This window comes from Carya illinoinensis, chromosome 2 (genome assembly GCF_018687715.1).
Source record: "Carya illinoinensis cultivar Pawnee chromosome 2, C.illinoinensisPawnee_v1, whole genome shotgun sequence".
Classification (NCBI taxonomy): Eukaryota; Viridiplantae; Streptophyta; class Magnoliopsida; order Fagales; family Juglandaceae; genus Carya; species Carya illinoinensis.
The window spans coordinates 26,704,581-26,724,473 of NC_056753.1; the positions used below are offsets into that span (position 1 = coordinate 26,704,581).

The window sequence follows — 19,893 nt, forward strand, 5'->3', positions numbered from 1 at the left end:
ATCTAAACCAACTTGTAATATATATGAATAGTAGTAAAATAGCTTATACATATGATATTTTATAGAGTTTTGAGAAATGAGATAGAAAAAATTAAATAAAAATATTATAAAGTTAAAATATTGTTTAAATATAATTTTTGTTTTAAAATTTGAAAAAATTGTACCTTTTTGTGTTATGTTTAGAAGTTTGGTAAAGCTATAATCATTAGATAAAAAAGTTGACAATTTAAAAGTAAAAAGTATTTTGTATTTGACTGATATTTAAAAAAAATAAGAATACCTGAAAACTTGAGAATATGTGTACACAAATAAGACCTAAATGTCCAAACAAACCCTAAGGTTGTGTTTGGTTAATGAACTAATCTCATACTACTCCAGTACTATTTACAAACAGTTCACAATTATTTACATACTATTAATCAATTTTTTACTATTATTCACTATTTTTTAATTATTATTCACATACCATCAGCATCCAAACACACTCTTAGGTATAAATCTCAAACACCTAATGTTTGGCCCAAATTTGATTGTGCTCTAAGTTTTTCATAAGCCCGGTTATGTGCTGTTTAGGGTGCTATTTGGATAGTGAGTTGATATGAAAGTTGAATAAAATATTATTTTTTAATATTATTATTATTTTAAAATTTTAAAATTTGATTTGTTTATTATATTTTATGTGAAAATTTATAAAAGTTGTAATGATGATATGAGAGGAAATATTTTTACTATCCAAACGAGGTAGATTTTGAAATCAGAAACCCATAATTGATTATGGTAAACTTATATACTTATAATCAAATTTTTTTTTTCTTTAAGTATAAGATATTTCATTGATATAAAGATAGGCATAGTCCAAGTACATTAGAGGTATATGAAAAGCATACATACATTTAAGAACTAGAAACCGTTGCAAAGAAATCATAAAAGTTAAGATCATTTAGATCATGGTCACAAAGTCTTACAAAAAAAAAAAAAAAAAACTCCTAAACTCTTCCAAAGAACGTTCATAATCATCAAAAAGTCTCTTATTACGTTCACTCCAAATACACCAAAGAATACAAATAGGAGTCATCTTCCATGTAGCTGCAATTTGTGGTGTCCCAGTGAGTTCTCTCCAACATGCCAAAAGATCAACCACCCAGCCTAGCATCACCTATGCTATTTCCATCTTGCTGAAAAAATAATTCCAAATATCTCTAGCAAACTCACAATATAAGAGTAGATGATCTACCGTTTCCCCAATCTTACGACACAAACAGCACCAGTCTGTTATTACAAGGCCTCATCTTCTCAGAATATCATTAGTCAATATCTTTCCTAAGGCTGCTGTATAGACAAAAAAGGCGGCCTTTGTGGGTGCTTTACTCTTCCAAATTTTCTTTCAAGGGAAATAATGTCCTTGTTGTCCGGTAAAAGAGTCATAAAAAGAACGTATCATAAATTTTCCTTTCCTAGAGGATCTCCAAATCATCACATCTTCAATTGTGGCAGCAAAAGGAATATTATACAGCAAGTTAAAAAAATCCACCAAAATATTTACTTCCCAGTCATGTACATCCTGAATAAGGCTGATATTCCACTCTTGTGAACCTTGGAGAATTACCCGCAAATCAACTACCATGGCTTATGGTTCCCTTATAATGCTGAAAATAGAGGGGTAAGCATCCATAAAAGCTATGTCTCCCACCCAGGTATCCTTCCAAAAGCTAATCCTCATTCCATCGCCCAAGCACAACTGAGTATTACTAGCAAAATGATCTCATCCTTTCCGTATGAACTTCCATAACCCCACTTCATAGGACCCCTTCCCTCTTTTGAGCACCAACCTCCCATTTCACAATCATATTTCAAGTCAATCACTCCTTTCCATAAAAGCTGCCCTCTTATAGTTATAACGCCACAACCATTTATCTAGGAATGCCCTATTAAGAGTTTTTACATTTTGAACCCCCAAACCACTATCACACATAGGGGTGCACACATTATCCCATCTCACTAAATGAAACTTAAACTCCTCTCCTATTCCACTCCATAAAAAAGTCACGTTGAAGTTTTTCCATTCTATATGCAATGCTAGCGGGGAGAGGGAATAAGGACAAATAATAAGTGAGAAGATTTGAAAGTGTACTCTTAATAAGAGTGATCTACCCCCTTTTTGATAAATACAACATTTTTCATCTGGCCAACCTACGCTCGAATTTTTCCAAAACCCCCTCCCAAATGGACTTAACTTTGAAAGAATTCTCCAACGGAAGCCCAAGATACTTCACAAAGAAGAAATCACACATCCCGATATGTTAGCCAACCTGCTTATATTACTTACATACCCAACTGCGACCTTCTCTGTCTTAGTAAGATTAATTTTCAATCCTAAAATAGCTTCAAAACAAAGTAAGATGGCCTTCTGGGATTGAATATGTCCTGCATTTACCTCACATAACAACAAGGTATCATCTGCAAACAAAATGTGAGAAATAGTGATATGGCCATGTGAATCTCCCACCGAAAAGCCAGAAAAAAATCCTCCCCCTATTGCCGTCGACACCATTCTACTCAAAGCCTCCATTACTAATACGAATAAGAGTGGTGATAATGAATCGCCTTATCGTAATCCTCGTGAGCTATTAAAGAAGCCCACAGGATCTCTATTTACCAAGACCTAGAAACGTGCTGTGGACGCACAATGCTTTATCCACTTCCTCCATATTTCCCCAAACTCACAAATACTCAACATATATATCAAAAAATCCCAATTAACATGATCATATGCCTTCTCCATATCTAATTTGTAGAGAATACCTGGAATTCCCGATCTGATTCTACTATCCAAGCATTCATTGGCAATGAGAACCGAATTTAATATTTGTGTCCCCCTCACAAAGGCATTTTGGGATTTTGAGATAATCTTTTTCATTACCATGCTCATCCTATTAGCCAGAACCTTAGACAATAACTTATACACACTGCCCACAAGATTGATTGGTCTAAAATCTTGTACCTTTATTGCACCAGCCTTTTTAGGTACTAAAGTGATAAATGTAGCATTTAAGTTTTTTTTTTTCAAATTTGCCATGAGTGAAAAATTCTTGAAAAACCAACATTACATCTTCTCTCACCACCTCCCAACAAGTCTGAAAAAAAACCATAGTGAAACCATCCGGGCTTGGGGCTTTATCTTTATTCATTTTCCTGAGTACTTGGTAAAACTCTTCCTCTTCAAAATGTCTTTCCAACCAAACCATACTAACTTAGTCAATACTCTCAAAAGCTAGACTATCCACTGTAGGCCTCCATGCAAGAGGTTCTGACAATAAGTTTTCAAAATGGCCAGCCACATATTCCTTCATTTCAGCCTAATTAGAAGAAGCAACTCCATCGATATTCAAAGACTCAATGGAATAAAACCTCCTATGTGCATTAGCTATGGGGTGAAAGAACTCAGTGCATTTATCCCCCTCCCGAAGCCATAAAGCCCTTGACTTTTGCCTCCACGAAATCTCCTTCATTAAGGTCAATCTTTCGAGATCAGATACTACTTGCTCTTTCCGATTGCTCTCATCGCCTACACCCTCTTAAGCTTTGTAATTCTTGAAACAAGCACTTTTCTGTAGAGTTATATCACCAAACTCCTGTTCATTCAAAGTCTTTAAGTCCTTCAAAACTTTCAATTTTTCAGTCAACACATTACTTGGATTGCTCTAAAATAAATAAGAATTCCACCAATATCTAACCAAATCCACAAATCCCTCCTTTTTTAACCACATATTCTCAAACTTGAATGGCCTTCTACCCTCGCAAGCCACCCCCGTCAAGCAAATGGGAAAATGATCAGAACATAACCTCGGGAGCCTCTTCTGGTTCAAATCTGGGTATTGAAGCTCCCACAAAAGAGAAATGAGAAATTTGTCTAGTCTTGACTAAGTGTGATTATTAGACCAAGTGTACTCACCTCCCATTAAAGGGATGTCCATAAGGCCTAACTCAAAAATGAAGTATGAGAATTCCACCATGGCTGGATTTTGGCATGCCCCACCTGATCTTTCGTTAGGAAATCTTGTCACATTAAAGTCTCCTCTAATGCACCATGGAACCTCCCACCAAGAACAAAGGTCTGCCAACTCATCCCAAAGCATTCGCCTCTCACTATCCAAATTAGGCCCATAAACCCTAGCTAGGGCCCAAAGAAACCCATCTTCTAAATTTTTGAAGAAACACCCCATCGAGTACTCCCCCACAAATTCATCAATGCTCTCCACAATCCTCTTATCCCACATAACCAAGATACCACCCGATGCCCCTTTCGATGGTAAGTATATCTAGTCTACATATTGACAACTTCAGATGCTCCTAATAATTCTTCTATTAATAAGTTTCAACTTTGTTTCCTGTAAACAAATGACGTTCGCCTTCCATTGCTTTAATATAGCTCTTATACGAAGACGTTTATTAATCTCATTCAACCCCCTGACATTCCAACTCAATATTTTAGTCTTCATTATCGAAAAAACTAAATGAACACGTTTACTTATATAATACATTAATTACGCCCGCAAAATCCAAATTTTAATTAAATCAAAGAGTTCAGTTACTCAAAAGTAGGTTTATAATTATATTATTTAATTTTTAAAAGTAATGTTATATACTATATTCTCATTCAACCATATAAGATGTAGCACATATATTATCATTAGATGATATTATGATGTATATAATATTTTTTTTAAAACCAATGCCCACATATTGAAAAATTACCAGATATACCAGAATCCGATCCTAGTTCTAATTTTATAGTTCAGAATACAAGATAGTCGAAGAAGACATTGTAAAGTGAAATTAAAATCTAAGGTATTAATGGACATACAATTTCGCATTGCCTTTCATAAAACTAAGGTTATCTTGTTATAAACTATCTTGAATTGTATGACCACATTTATCTAGTCGTCAAATGCATAGTGTATAGTGCTAGCATAGTGAGCTAGCATAGTCCCCTTTGTACGCTTATATATATCGTTGAATTCTTTAAGAAATTCATAAGTTTGATATAGAGATCAATAAAAGAATCTCCTCTCCCGTTCTCTCTCAATCTCTTGAAACTCTCTCCTCTTTTCATTGAATTTATAACACGTTATCAGCACGATATCTCTAAATCAAAATTGTAAAAAGCCTCAGCCCCCAAGTCCCCCCAACCATGATCATGAAAAGGCCACGAACTCCGGCGACGACACTCTCCAGTAGGTCCGATATCTTCGACGACTTACCGGATGATCTCCTCGTCTTAGCGCTACTAGTCAACGCTGCAGTTTGCTGCTAGCCTTCTTCAATAGATACAGCAGCAGCAACAAACGATCACCCAGGAAGGCCGCAGGACGAGGATCTGGAAATCAACAGTTCAGCTGAAGGTCTTGCGCCTCCTTCTTTGGCTTCCCTCTGAGCTGGTTCGAATTATTCTTGCAGTCTGCAAAGCTAGTATTCTTAGCAGGACCGACACAGAGCTCGCCCCGGCCTGTGCTGACGAAAACGCCAGCATCAACCAACCGCCCTTCTCACCGATCTCTCCCTGTTCGTTGTTGTCCGAGACTCTGATCGATGGCTTCGTCCTTTCTCTCTTCGGAGCCATTTCTCGGCTCCTCCAGAACCGACGACGCCTTCTCTGGACTCCGTTACCTGCCCTCACACCTTCTTCGTTATCTGCCGAGAAGATGAGTTGATCTCTCTCGGCTCTGACTCGCAGCCATGAGAACCGGTTCATACGCCATCCAGTCTCCCTTGGTCTTCCCCGGTTCGGCCCAAGTCTCTCTCTACTGTAATGACTCCGCCCCCAGCCTATTCTACTACGAGAGGAGCTCCATTAACTCCCCGAGGACTTCTCTGCATCATCTTATCCGATCTTCTTCCTCAATTTTTCCCAGACAGCTAGAAACTCAGTTTGGGACCTATTTAAAATCCCGAGCGTAGCTCAAGTTCGGAGTTGATTTTCAGAGGGCAAGAGAGACAACCCGTGTTGTAGCCATGTCGCCGAAGCCATGGAAGCCATGGCTCTCCATGACGCGCCTGATTCGATACATGCTCCGGGAGCAACGACTTGTCTTCATCCACGGAAGCCATATGGATGAGCTTGAACATGAGGTTCCCGAAGTGGTGCATCACGTTCCTTTTCCTTCCCGTGATGAAGTTATCAATGACGATCTGGCTTCCATTAATGAAATCACCTGCTAGATCTCCGGCCAACGTCTTCCGAGTTCTTTTAGTACTTCCGTTTAACGGAAGATGGATCCGGCGTTGAGAACTCTCCGATCAAGCAGGCAGCTCTCATGGTTCCAGTCCCACTTTGCTTAACTTGAAGCTGACAGAGAAAAAGAGGACCGGGTTCAGAGGGCTGGACCGGGCTCCATTTTATTTTTCAACAGCATGATATAAAGGAACAATCATGGCGCTGAAAGGACAGGAAAAATTTTTTTTAATGATTTAGCATGCCATAATTGACTCACAAATTCTATTAGCTTTCGAGAGTGGTTGGCATGTTATATTTAACTAATAATTTCTATTAGTTTTTCCTACAGGAGAAGAAAAGTCAAAAGGCGTGGGGCTTGTCGGCAAAATTTTAAAAAATAAAAATAAAATAATAAAGGAGAAGGAGACCTGCATCGGCCACCTCTGGAGCTTGTGCCAAAACGAGCAGGGCCCACACCTCGCAAGCTATATTCTTATTTTCAATTCCGTGCTAAACATTTGAGTTTCATGGGCTGCTATTTTTCTTGACTTTCTGACATATTTACTTGATAGATTATGATTATTGAGGCGCTGGATAAGTTAGACTTTTCTTGAAAGCTTTTGAGTAAAAAGTGGAGTTAATAACAAACGCAAAAAGCTTTCACATGGTAAAGTCTTCAGAGACAAGAGATTCAGTTGAAAAACAAATTATGAAGTTAGTAATTTCAACTTCAAGTAAGTTTTTTAATATATTATTTGAAATCTCTAAGATATAAGTTTTATTTATTTTTTTTTATACTTGTTATGAATTATTGATGATATAATTTATCTTAGAATGGAAATGGAGCATCCCTGAAGGATCGCTCTAAATCAATAATTTTATTGAGTACCTCATAGTTTAAATGAGTGATACGTGTACCAAAAGCTCATTATGATTTATGCACCTGAAGTTACATAATTGAAATTGTGGAAAGAATATATATTTGAATGAACGTTTCGAATGTGCTCCTGAAGTAGCAATATCGAGTATGCTCCTGAAGTAGCAAAATAAAATGCAAACGTTCACAATATATTCTAAATTTAAATCTGGTCTTTCCGTGACTGGGCAAAATAATGAGTTTTTTTTATAAGAATCATTAGTCATGTCTTACTAGATCTACATCATTCCCTGAAGTGAATGATAATGAATTTATATCATTCTATTCCCTGAAGTGAAAAGAATGATGCGTTTCATTCAAAGAAACTAAGAGATTGGACGTGATAATGAATATCTTTTCGGGCCATAAGCTCGTATTGGAAAAGCTATAAGCTTTCTCTTTGAGATGATATTATACAATTATTGAATCAAATATTATGATGCATCAAAAAGTGATATGATTCAAAATATTTGTATCATTCATGGTTATCTTGATTATCCAAAATCAATTATGATAAGTCGAATGATTTTCATCTGGACGTCCATAAAAGAACCAGAAGATTCTTTTACTACAAAGTCTTACCACCAGAAGTGGAAAGAAAAATTTGCTTGAAACAAATAAGATGAAATTATTCGACGTTATCTTAATTATCATATGTGAACTAGAAGTTCAGATGATAATTAAATTTTGGATGCAATAAGATAAAAATGTCTCATATTCTAGCTGCTAAAATTCCAGCGAGGATTGAAGTCCCTGTAGGACAATTAAGAAATTCAGCAGTCTAATGAACATAAGACATGTCTAAAGGCATGTGAGACTTATTGATACAAAAGATAGAGCATCTCAAAAAGAGAAAGACTAATAATTGGTGCTCCTGAAGAGGCCATACCCACAAAACAAGCAATAAAGTCCATCCAGATTTTCTGTGTAAAATTCTCCTATATAAACTCTTGAAGAGTACAAATCTCCTGAAGAGTGCTTCCTGAAGAGGTTTCTCATGAAAATGTCTTCCTTTGAAGAGGGATAGGTACCTGAAAATAACGAGATCTCGTTACATTTCATGAATATTAGAGAAATTATGGATAGAAATAAAATCGTTGTCGACAACGTATTTCCATATGAGATGGCAATTGACATTACCAGAAGTAATGATGAAAGTGAATCAAGAATCGTCAAAGAATACGACGTAAAATATTGGTCAAATTTGAAAGAAACAATTCCTGCAGAATTGATTCACTAGTAAAATATGATGCATCGGGACTTATAGTCCAAACACCTAAAGAGGTGATGCTTGTTGAATGTCAGTGGGTATTTGTAGAAAGGAAATAAAAGTGTGATATATAAATCACGAATTAATTTCTCAATTCCTGCAGAATTGATATCACAAAGTAAAATGTGATAAATATGGACTTGAAATCCAAACACCTAAAGAGGTGATTTTTGTTAAATATCAGTGGATATTTATATACATGATATAAAAAGCTTGAAGCTTTTAATATGAAAATGTGATATAGAAATCACAAGTTAGTTTCTCGAAGAAACAATATTGATATGATTTTAAAGTGATTGAAATCATATTGAGACTTTTATTAGCTTGAAAGTTACCGAGAGTTTGGATATGCATGATTAACTGCATATTTATATGGATCATTGGATCATGATATATATATGAAAATCCCTGAAGGATAGAAAATGTCTGAAACTTCTAATCTGAATACATCAAGAAATATGTATTCTATCAAGTTTTAAAAATCCTTATATGATCTAAAGCAATCCAAACGCAAATGAAAACAAGCTATTATTGCAGTTTATATTTTAAATATCATTGAGGTTCCAGAAGAGCTCATGAGAACTGCATATATTTGAAATATAAATCTGAAACCCTTGTGGCTTCAAGAGGAAGATGGATGATATTATTAGTCATGAAATACCATCTTTTAATACAATTAATATTTCAGATTCATATTATGGGTTTGATATGAAGTGTGCATTATTAAAGAAGAAATGAAAGGGAGCACATAGAACATCTACTAAAAGATAGAAACACAAATATGAATATTTGTGAAATATTATTTTATTATCTTGAAGCAAGAATTACAGAAATTTAAGGCACTTTGCCTCATTCTTCAAATGCTCTTGTTCTTCAAGAATCTGCATGGCATCCCTATCTAAAGCGGTGGGCAATCGAAAAGAAGATTTAAGCAAGGATTTTAAATTCCTATTCTCTTGCTTTATTGATTCTATCTTCATGTTGGACTCCAGAAGAAGTCGCTGAAGTATAGCAATATTCTCATGGAGATTGTCAACTCCACAAGTTCTGTATTGCAGTTGTTGAGAAAATGTGACAATGGATGATGAGTATCGGGTACCGAGACTCACAAGCTCATAGATAGCTTCATTATCTGACTTATGAGTCAGCTCATTACATTGCATGATAGCACCTGTGGTAGAAGCAGGAACAGCTGATGAACGAGGTGCAGAGTACCTCATAAATTGGCCATGAGAAGATCGCTGAGCCATTGTAGAGTAAAAATGCAGTAAGAGATTGCAGAATAAAAATGCAGTATGATTACAGAAAAGTGAAGAAGATGAGATGCGAATGAAGATGAGCTGAATATCTCTTTTATAGAGAAAATTATGATACAACATCTCTCGTGAAGCAAGAGAAAAGAGACGAAATATAGCTTCATAGCTCTGCGGCGCCTGACAGCTGAGGCGCCTGACAGCACGCCTGACAGCTGCAGCACCTGACAGCATGCCTGATAGCTGCAGCACCTAACAGCACGCCTGGCAGTTGCAGTACCTGACAGCACGCCTGACACCTACAAAGGAGTTGAAAATCTGCGGTGCTTGTCTGATCTTAAAAGGCTGGCCACCGTTTTTATTAAAAATGAGATTAGCAGTTTAATGTTGATGAATTCTCCACTAACTGTGTTATTTACAAGAACTCCAGAAGAGTATAACTCCAGAAGAGTAGTGATCAGCAGAAAGATCCAGTTGTGATTATTTTATCAACATGGATCAAGTCCACAGTTAGTTGGATGTACAAATGCGAGTTATCTTTCAGATACATAAAAGAAGATCATTGCAATTCATGAGAAGAAAGTTGAAATTGATATCAAGAAGGTACGGTCAAGTAAAAATCTGGCAGATTTATTCACTAAAGCATTACCAACTGCAACATTTAAGAAGATTATGCAGAACATTGGAATGCGGAGGTTTGAAGACCTGTTATCATGCACTTTTCAGGAGAAGTAATGTCTTGAAAACTTGTGCTGATTGTACTCTTTTTCCTTCGCTAAGGTTTTATCCCACTGGGTTTTTCTTTGCAAGGTTTTAATGAGGCAATCCTAAAGCACTCGACGATACATATGAATACTGTACTCTTTTTCCTTCGCCGTTGGTTTTTTTCCCACAGGGTTTTTCCTTGGCAAGGTTTTAACGAGGCATATTCTTTAAATATGGTCATCCAAAGGGGAAGTGTTATAAACTATCTTGAATTGTATGACCACATTTATCTAGTCGTCAAATGCATAGTGTATAGTGCTAGCATAGTGAACTAGCATAGTCCCCTTTGTACGCTTATATATATCATTGAATTTTTTAAGAAATTCATAAGTTTGATATAGAGATTAATAAAAGAATCTCCTCTCCCGTTCTCTCTCAATCTCTTGAAACTCTCTCATCTTTTCATTGAATTTATAACATATCTATAATTATTGAAGATTATATTCAGACGACTTTTTTGAGGCCGCACCCCTATGCAGTGTTACAAGATTTATTAAAAAATATATATATTTAAAATAAAAAGACTTATGAAAATATAAAAAAGAAATATTGTAAAAAAAATATAAATAAATTAAAAAATTAAAAAATTAAAAAAGTAAGTTCTGCCTAGCGGCACGCGCAGCCCTCCTTGCACCGTAGCAGGACTCATTTGTTTATGAAAAAAAAACAAGCAACCTTCGGTGGGTTTTACCTGTGGCTTGGCTGCAGCAGGGTCTGAAACAAAAAATTGTAGAGAAACCGTCTGTATGTCCCGTTCAGGCTCAGCCAAAATCCTTGATTGATTGAGGCACAATCTACAAGTACTCAATCTACGCGTCTCTGTGAAATTATAATTCTCAATTCAACTGCGAAAGGGTTTTGCTTCTCTCACTGAATTTTAGAGAAAGAGACTGCTAGGGTTTTGAGTCGGCGATCAGATCTCAACCACAGCATTCATCATGGTTCTTCTCTTCTCTCTGTTCCTTTGCCTTTTTTCCATACGGCATTTTGTTCGTTTTTAAATCTAATAATTTCTCCTGTTGGAACTTTTTTTTTTTTTTAAATGAACTTTCTGTTATTGCTGATCCTGTTATCCAATATTATTAGTGCGAGCAATAGGTTTCATTGTTCAAATGTAGAGTACTAAATAATTTAGGTGATAATACTGCTGTATATGGATTGTCTACGTATGGGTATAAGTCTGTATTTGTGCATGCATGTCTAGATTGTATTTATTTGCAGTGCTTGAACTCGTTACTTAGCTATTCGGGACTGTAACCTTCTTCTTCTTCTTCTTCTTATTTATTATTTTGTCACATATGCGTAGTTTTCAATTCCTCAGACCAAATTGTGAAATTATTGTATTATTGCTTTTTGGTTAATTATAAGTGAAATGGTTCTATGTATTATAAACCAGGGTTTGGATTTATTCAAATGCTTGTTTTTTTTTTCATGGGCACCGGGTGTCCGAAAACAAACTTCCGACTAATCCCGTGGTGCACAAGTTCTTGGCAAAGAGTTTCCCGCAAGTGAATACCTTAGGTAATTCAAGGGGAAGTTCCCCAGTCCGATGGCTCCTAAATATTGTTTGCAGCCAAGATGATTCGAACGGTAGACTTGGAGGGTGCATACCACCAAGACCAAGGCTTTTACCACTCAAGCCAACCCTTAGTGGTTCAAATGATTTCTCCCTAATGATTTTCTGTTTTATGGGTTAAACTATAATTCAATTGTTGTTATATGGTGGATAGCCTATTTCTAGGTACCTCCATTTGCAGTTGCTTTTGTGCATGCTTTGATTCCTTTTTGTGATTGGGCTAGATTCTAAAGCAGACTTTTCTTTCTTTCCTGTCCTCCCAAAATATTTTTTCAGGTTCTTTTACAGCTCGACCCATTCCTCAATGAACTCACTAGCATGTTTGAGCGCAGCACCGAGAAGGGCTCTGTTTGGGTTACCCTTAAGCGATGTATGTGTCATTCTTTCCTTTTCATTCCATTTGTTTTAATCAGGCTGATGAATTTTTGGGTGGTCTTCTTGGTATTTTAATCAATGCTTTTCATTCTTGTGCTCTCTTAGCATCCTTGAAGTCTAAGGTGCAGAGGAATAAAATGGCAACTGCTGGTGAAACGATTGAGTATAGATGTCTTATTCGTGCAACTGATGGGAAAAAGACGATTTCTACTTCAGTATGTAGTCTTGACAATTTGTATTTATTGCATGCTCTCCATTATTGACCTTTATTTTTTCAGAGTTGAGATTCCAGGCATATGTTCTGGAATTGGGTGATGTGTAAATGTTTTTATTTATTTATTTTTCACCATAGGAAACTATACACTTGTTATGTGGTTTCGAGTGCTTTGATTTCTTTTTTGTTTCTTTTGCCGAGTTCTGTTATTGAAATTTGGTTTCTAGCTTAGATCTGATATCTGAATGATGTGTCGTTCTCCTTTTTATGTGACCAATATGATCCATTCATATTCATTTTTTGCATTCGGAATTTTTTGTATCTTAGGAATGGTAGTGCTTTGTAGAGGTTTGAAGGACCTTTTATTTCAGAGACTGTTCTTTGAAGCATCGGATTTGGAGAAGAGAGTAAAATGTAGTCCTGGTGTTAATTTAGGAAAGTTAGTTGGTTGATTTTTTCCCCTTGATTTGAAGGAAGGTTTTCGTAAATGTGTAAAATGATAATTGGAGACTCAGAAGATTTAGTTAGAAATTTTTATTCCTAAAAAAAAAAAAAGATTTAATTACAATGGAACGCCTAGGATAGATCGATAGATTGATTAGGGAAGGATGAGATTGTAGATTTGGGTAGGAAAGTGGGGGAAACTTTTGTTGCTTGCTATGGAAACTAAAGGAAATATGAGTGATTAATTCTTATGTTTTGCAAGACTCGAAGAAATAGAACCACATGCTTGATGGTTGAAGGTGTAGAACTTGAGATACCCCTCCCGCTCACACACCCAGGAGAAAATAAAATGTATGCTAGAACAAATGTAATTGGAGGTTCTATGTCAACGGGTAGTTTTTGTTATTTTCATGGAGTAGGGAGCCTGTGGAAACCTTGGTTCAAGTTAAAAGGTTGATTAGAATATGAAGGCATTGTTCCATATATTGTGATTAAGGAACTAGCCCATATGGTTTGAATGGCATGATACTGAATACTACAAGGAATGCTGAGATACGCACTCTATACATTTAACATTTACTTTTCCCATGAAAAGTATGTTTTGGCTATTCTAATTTTGAAAACTGATGCTTGGATTGTGCACTTTTTTTTTAAAATTAAAATCAAAGGTTCTTTGGGGCACCAAAAAAAAAAAAAAAAAAGGAATTGAAGAAGCCTATTGCTTTTAAATATCATCGTTCTAAAATCAAAGTTGCTGCTGCACAGTTGTGGTTAGAGCTTTCGTCTCTTCCATTTAATGATAGATAATTGTTGGAAAGTGGGTCAGTACTGATTAGTGCTGTATGTGTAAGAAAGATGGTGAGTCAGTGAACCATCTCCTGCTACATTGTGAGACAGCGAGAGCCTTGTGGTGTGAAGTTTTCCGTCGAGAGGGTTAAATTGGGTGATGCCGAAGTCAGTACTTGAACTATTAGCCAGTTGGGCGATGCCGGGAGGAGATTTACATGTCAAAGATATGTGGAAGATGGTACCTATCTGCATCATGTGGTGCATTTGGCAAGAGCGAAATGAACGAGCATTTGAAGATAAGGAGAGGACAACTGAGGAGCTTTGTATCTATTTGTTCAGCACTTTACTTCTATGGTCTCTAGCTATAGACTTTAATGGCCTAAATGTACACGAGTTTCTGGTGACTACTATAGCCACCTAGATAGGTTTTACCGCTTGTATATCTTCTTGTGTACTTGGGCTATGCCTTTTATTAATACTATCGTTTACTTATCAAAAAAAAAAAAAATTGTTGGAAAGTGGGTCTTTAGGTAAAGAAAACATGACTGTCTGGGTCTGTGATTTAAGTGATGGTTCATTTGGTCTTTGGAATATGCATTTTTTAGAGTCTTTTTATCTTGCAGAAGATGCAGGTTTCATATACTCATAAAAAAAAAAAAAAATGCAGGTTTCATATAGCCGACAATGGTACCAAATGGGTCTGATTATTGACCTTTTTCCTAGATTGGACTTAAGTTGATCGATATGCTCAGTCATTTTGCTTGTAGATATTAGTGTCCATTTCATTCGCTTTTACTTACCAAAAAATGATGTTAGTGCCCATTTCTTTTTAGTACCTGGCTAAACAGTTTTTACTGGTTTTCATTGGAAAGGTTGGAGCAAAGGATCATCAGCGTTTTCAAGCTTCGTATGCAACCATACTCAAGGCCCACATGACAGCTCTAAAGAAGAGGGAGAGAAAGGATAAGAAAAAGGCTGCAGAGAGTGATAAGAAAGAAGGGGTTGCGAAGAAGCCTAAGAGGGTGTAAATAACTCACCCTTTAAATGTAGTCTCCTCTTTTGTTAAAAACACAGGAAAAAAATTAAATAACAAAAATTGTTTCAACGTTGAGCAAGTACAGGGATTGAAGAATGCGGGTTTTTGTTTGATTGCCCTTTTTTTAGATCTTACCTTGTAATTGACGATATTCTCATGATCCGATTGCATTGAGAACTTGAAAGACTTTGCATTGAGTCATTTATAACTTGTGTTTGAATGAATGCCAAATATTGATTGGATATTTTGGTTTCAGCGTGTTGCATGGTAGAATGAAATGTGTCTACAAATTTCCTGGGGCCAACATCAAAACATACGTTGTTCCTGCCCCTTCTACTTCACAAGATAATGTGTAGTATGTTGTTTCAGATTTACAGATACCTGAGCAATGCAGCATAATGCGTTCACAGAAATTTCATTATCGATGACAAACTTTGCTTTCTCTTTAATGTTGAAGTGATGGCATTGGTCCAATATGGATTATGGATATGCTTCATCGATTTTCCAGACCAGGCCAAAATGGCTAATAGGTTACAATGACTATCCTTGCTTTTTGGACAGATTTGGCTTGTTTTGGCCCCTTCACCAGATATGAAGTTCCCGGGGTTTCTGGTTATGTGATGGAGATGCAAGAAGAGTCATTTGCAATTCTTCTAGGAGGGCTAGGCATGTTAAGGCTAGGAGGGTTGTATTGGGTTGCATGCATAACTCGGGTAGTGAGGTGATGGGCGTCCATGACAAGTGCAACTAGATGAGTTTCATGTGTTGGCTAATTTCTTGATTTTAGGGATTGGATGACAGGATGATAATGTTGGATGACAAGATGACAAGTCTCTTAAATTTAGGGATGTGGGCAATTTTCATAGTGGTGGCAGGCCATGTACCTTTAAATTAGGGATTTATTTATTTTAATTTGTTGAGGTTTATTTCCTTTATTTTAGGCATGTGATTATGTTTCCTTAAACTTAGGATTTTGATTATGTTTGAGATTAAGATCTAGGATGACCGAAACACTAGTGTTTCCTATTTATAGTTTAGGCCTTTGCATTGTTTTCCATCAATTATTGTTATGTTTTATTTAAGTGCTAGCTTGACCTAGTCTTGATTTTCGCCAACAAACCATTTTGGATTTTTATATTGCCTTGAGATAACCTTAGATCTAGCCAACCAACAAGTAACAAAACCTACATTTAATCATCCAATAGACTAAATACAAGTGAGTGAGAGTGAATCTTCCATCATTATGTTGTTGATAGAATGATTTTTTTTTTACCCCAAAGATGTACTGCAAATGCGAGCTCGAACTGGGTTTTGCTTATATTGTTGCTCTGAAATAAAAAGGAAATTATAGGAAAACAATAGCACATGGTGTCGGTAATATGTTGTAGTTGTTTGCAGAAACTGAAACTGATATCCCAAGATACCTAAGGTCCTAAACTGGGCTAGAATGGTGAGTTTCGAGAAATGCTACAGGCCTGCAAATAAGTCTTATTCCACAAATCTCCAGCTAATAAATGTGTTTAAATAAAAAGATAAAAATAATAAATCACATGTTGGTTAGATAGAATTACGTGGTATAAAATTTTTCTCTGTAAAAACCCCTAGGAAGCTAGGATGCAAGTCATCAAAATCATCTTAATTTCGTATGAAGTTGGATGCATCAATATTATTTTAACAAAGCAACTGGAACTGGACCTTCATATTACATCCTTTTTCTTCAACCTTCATTTAAATCATTAAGTGCACCGACTACTGCAAACTCGTGGCAGGAATGATCTAGGCAAAGCACAGGAAGTTCTTGCCCGCACTAAGTATAGGGGTTGACATCAAATCTACTGAAATTTGAGTTCCATGATTTGGCACCCTACTAATTTCTATCCTAGATTTTAATTGCTTTTTGCTACTTGTAATCACAAAATTTAGCCATATAAGACTCAACATGTCTAAATAATAAAACCTCGTTCATGTAAATTTTACCAAAAACTGAGACCATCTTGCAACACCGACAGAAAATGCAATAATCTGAACAGAAGGCAGGATGATACAATTGAATTCATTATTCCTGATCAGAATTTGATTCTAAAGCCCTAGCGAGACGATGGTATTTTTCGGGGCTGTCCCACCAAGTTTCGGTGTTGATAATTGCCTTTTCCAACCACATGGGGTCAGTCTTCTTCTTCTGAGTCAGCTTCTTGTAGAACCTTCCCCACTTGTACATGGCACGCCGTAAACGAGCGCTCTTATTTCCGCCAAATAAATACTTGATGTAGTCCTTAGCTAGCCGGCTCATCTCCTCACCGTTGATGATGTAAACATACTGTAAAAATGAAAAAGAAAAAGAAAAAAAGGGCAGTGTTACCCAATAGAGCCTGCAGAAAACCAGCAGAACCTGGATTCCTTCCAAGTCCTCTCTTCCAGTTATACTTGTTCTACAGATAACACATCATTATTAACAATACATGGGTGATAGAAATGTCAGGAATTCAACTCTAGCAGAGCCCCTACATAGCGGTTTATTTAAACAACATACAGGCGACCCTTGCTTTAAATATGAACACAATTAATCTAATTAATAAAACCAATTCATGAGATCAGGTTACTCTTTTGAGCGCAATCATGATTTTTCAGGCTTAATGCATGAAACTCCAGCCAACATTACTGCATGCCCATTACCTCCTCCACGAGGATGATCCAATGGATTCATTGCAACACCACGAATGATGGGGCGTCTGCCTAACCACAGGCTTTGTCCAGCTTTTCTAAGCTTACATACACCATGGTTAAGATTGAAACTCTACCAATAGTAGCTCGGCATCGGGAATCAATGAGTTTTTCAACACCCGAAGGCGTGCAGCCTAAGAGAGAGTGTAGGGGGTGCTGGTTCCTACATTCCAACATGCTAGTTTATACAATTTAGATAAGCTCTTAGTTCATTTTCTGCGCTAGACGTGAAAAATTATGTTCAATTCTGCACATCTTTCCCTCTTTTACCTTCATCTTGGCATATTCATTTCAGTTATCGCTTTCAATAAAAGGATATGCTTGAAACAAACACATTGCAGTCATAAGGAAGTGACCAAGCACTTCTTAACATGGGTGTGTGTGTGTGTGTGTGAGAGAGAGAGAGAGAGAGAGAGAGAGAGAGAGAGAGAGAGAGAGAGAGAGAGAGAGAGAGAGAGAGAGAGAGAGAGAGAGAGAGAGAGAGAGAGATATTAATACCATAAAAATAAAGCCAATAGTTGCTAAAATCACTTGTAGAGTTTCATCAATGATTCCAGCAAGGCCTTCATCCTCTGATCCACCAGAAGCATCCCCACCACCACCACCGCCACCTCCACCACCTGGTGGACGTATTCCGTCACCACCAGTATCATCATAGTATCCTTTCTTCTCAATCCGCTGCCGTAATTCATCTTCTAAAGACTTTCCCTTGAACCTTCCGATAACATTCTGAATAGCTTTCCAGGGAGAACCCTGAGTAGAATATGTGAAGTTGAGAGAAATGTATACAGTTTCCCTGATCAAATATTATTAAAAACTCCCTCCTTCCCTTTGCTTACTTAACTGGTCAAATACTCTACTATATACCGCTGATAATACATCCTTACAATGGCCCTTCACCACGATTAGCAAAAATTTTTCATGGACTTTACTTAGCAAGAACTATATAACATAGCACACAAATCTAAACATAAAAGTTTCAGAAAAAAATGATAAGGTCTGCAAAAAGGAGAAAATTATGATACTCGTTAAAATAAAGGCTACAGAAAACAGCAGAAGACCCAGTAAGATTAAGAAAATTAAAACGATTGGGTTCAGAGATAAATTTTCGTTTATTCTGTAGGGCACAGATGGAATGAATTCTAAAGTGTACTGGGACGAAAGCTTCCAGTGATATTCACAGTAAACAAAGAGCAACTATTAACAATAATCCAATAACGATATAGAAAATCAGGCAAAAATGCCTCTTACCCCATCGCTGCCTCCCTTGTTTCCTTCACCTCCTAACGAGCAAACAGGCATGCTTTGCTGGTAATTCGACACAGCCATGCATTGCTGGTGGTATGATGCATTCGCGGATAGCCTCAAGGAAGTTCTTGGAAGCAAATTATCACGGATGGCTAAAATGCATGGATTCGAAGGTAGGCGGTGGGATTGAGAAATAATTCTAACATAGGGTTTTGGCCCACAGGCAGTTATCTGCGTGGAACTCATCCTTCAACAAAGAGCTCAGCTGCTTTCTAAATCACACATCAAGCTCCAACACCTATACCACCATGCTTCAAACATCATTGAACAACAATTTCCCCCCGAAAAGTGCATTTAAATTCCTAACACCATAGCAGGCATACATTTCCATATGCTATTAACTATGATATAGTACAGGTATCATTTTTCCAGTCGAAAATAAAAAAGATTAAACTTTTCCTTCATACAACCAAAAGGATTTCACAGTCCGAGAAAATTAAATAACTTTACCGAAATATAAGAAGCTTACTCATTAAACTCACTTTCAAATAAGATCATTAATATCCGTAAAAGTTAATGACAATGCTACTTCGACGAACCGACCAGAAAGCTCCCGGAACACAATCAAATCAATAAAAAAAAAATCTAAAATTGAGAATCCTAAGCAAAATACGTATGTACACAAATACGCACGGGTATATGTCTGCACAACAGCCAGGGGTTCAGGTTGCTACACTGTTCAATCAGTTTAAAAAACGAAAGACGAAAATTAAAAATCAGAAGAAATTCACAAACGAAATTTCGAGTGCCTAATGGAAATGGTAGTAGGATAGAGACAGCTCACCGTTCGTTCTGGACCTTTGGGTTCACCGAAGACAGTCGGGTGCTGCCGCAGAAAGAGAAGAAATGAAGAAAGAGAGAGAAGATAGCGTGACGAACAGGTGAGGAAGAGGCGGTGGGTGACCGGCCAGGTTTGATATCTATTGGGCTGTGATGGACTAATCTGGGTTTTATCTTATTTTGATACAGTTAGGAAGGTGGCCCAGAAGTAGTGGGCCTAGAAATTGAAGCC

At 36.7% G+C, this 19,893-nt stretch overlaps 2 protein-coding genes across 5 annotated transcripts; one reads left to right on the top strand and one right to left on the bottom strand.

The window, feature by feature from the left end:
• Nucleotides 1-11,057: 11,057 nt before the first annotated feature.
• On the top strand, nucleotides 11,058-15,107 carry LOC122300592 (signal recognition particle 14 kDa protein-like). 2 transcript variants are annotated; one of them, XM_043111364.1, is made up of 4 exons: nucleotides 11,058-11,359; nucleotides 12,271-12,364; nucleotides 12,475-12,584; nucleotides 14,689-15,107. In XM_043111364.1, exons 1-4 carry the CDS (start codon nucleotides 11,357-11,359, stop codon nucleotides 14,842-14,844), a joined length of 363 nt encoding a protein of 120 aa, XP_042967298.1. In that variant the 5' UTR covers nucleotides 11,058-11,356; the 3' UTR covers nucleotides 14,845-15,107. The 2 variants fall into 2 exon arrangements, with proteins under 2 accessions (XP_042967298.1, XP_042967299.1); XM_043111365.1 differs by lacking the exon at nucleotides 11,058-11,359 and adding an exon at nucleotides 11,482-11,939.
• A 1,689-nt stretch (nucleotides 15,108-16,796) lies between these two features.
• LOC122300594 lies at nucleotides 16,797-19,810 on the bottom strand. 3 transcript variants are annotated; one of them, XM_043111370.1, is made up of 5 exons: nucleotides 19,666-19,771; nucleotides 19,515-19,556; nucleotides 18,825-19,119; nucleotides 18,072-18,326; nucleotides 16,797-17,169 (listed from the first exon to the last, which is right to left on the bottom strand). In XM_043111370.1, the coding sequence occupies exons 3-5, from the start codon at nucleotides 19,065-19,067 to the stop codon at nucleotides 16,909-16,911; spliced, it is 759 nt and encodes a 252-aa protein (XP_042967304.1). In that variant the 5' UTR covers nucleotides 19,068-19,119; nucleotides 19,515-19,556; nucleotides 19,666-19,771; the 3' UTR covers nucleotides 16,797-16,908. The 3 variants fall into 3 exon arrangements, with proteins under 3 accessions (XP_042967304.1, XP_042967302.1, XP_042967303.1); XM_043111368.1 differs by lacking the exon at nucleotides 19,515-19,556 and having other exon boundaries at nucleotides 19,666-19,810; XM_043111369.1 differs by lacking the exon at nucleotides 19,515-19,556 and having other exon boundaries at nucleotides 18,825-19,162; nucleotides 19,666-19,781.
• Nucleotides 19,811-19,893: the final 83 nt, after the last annotated feature.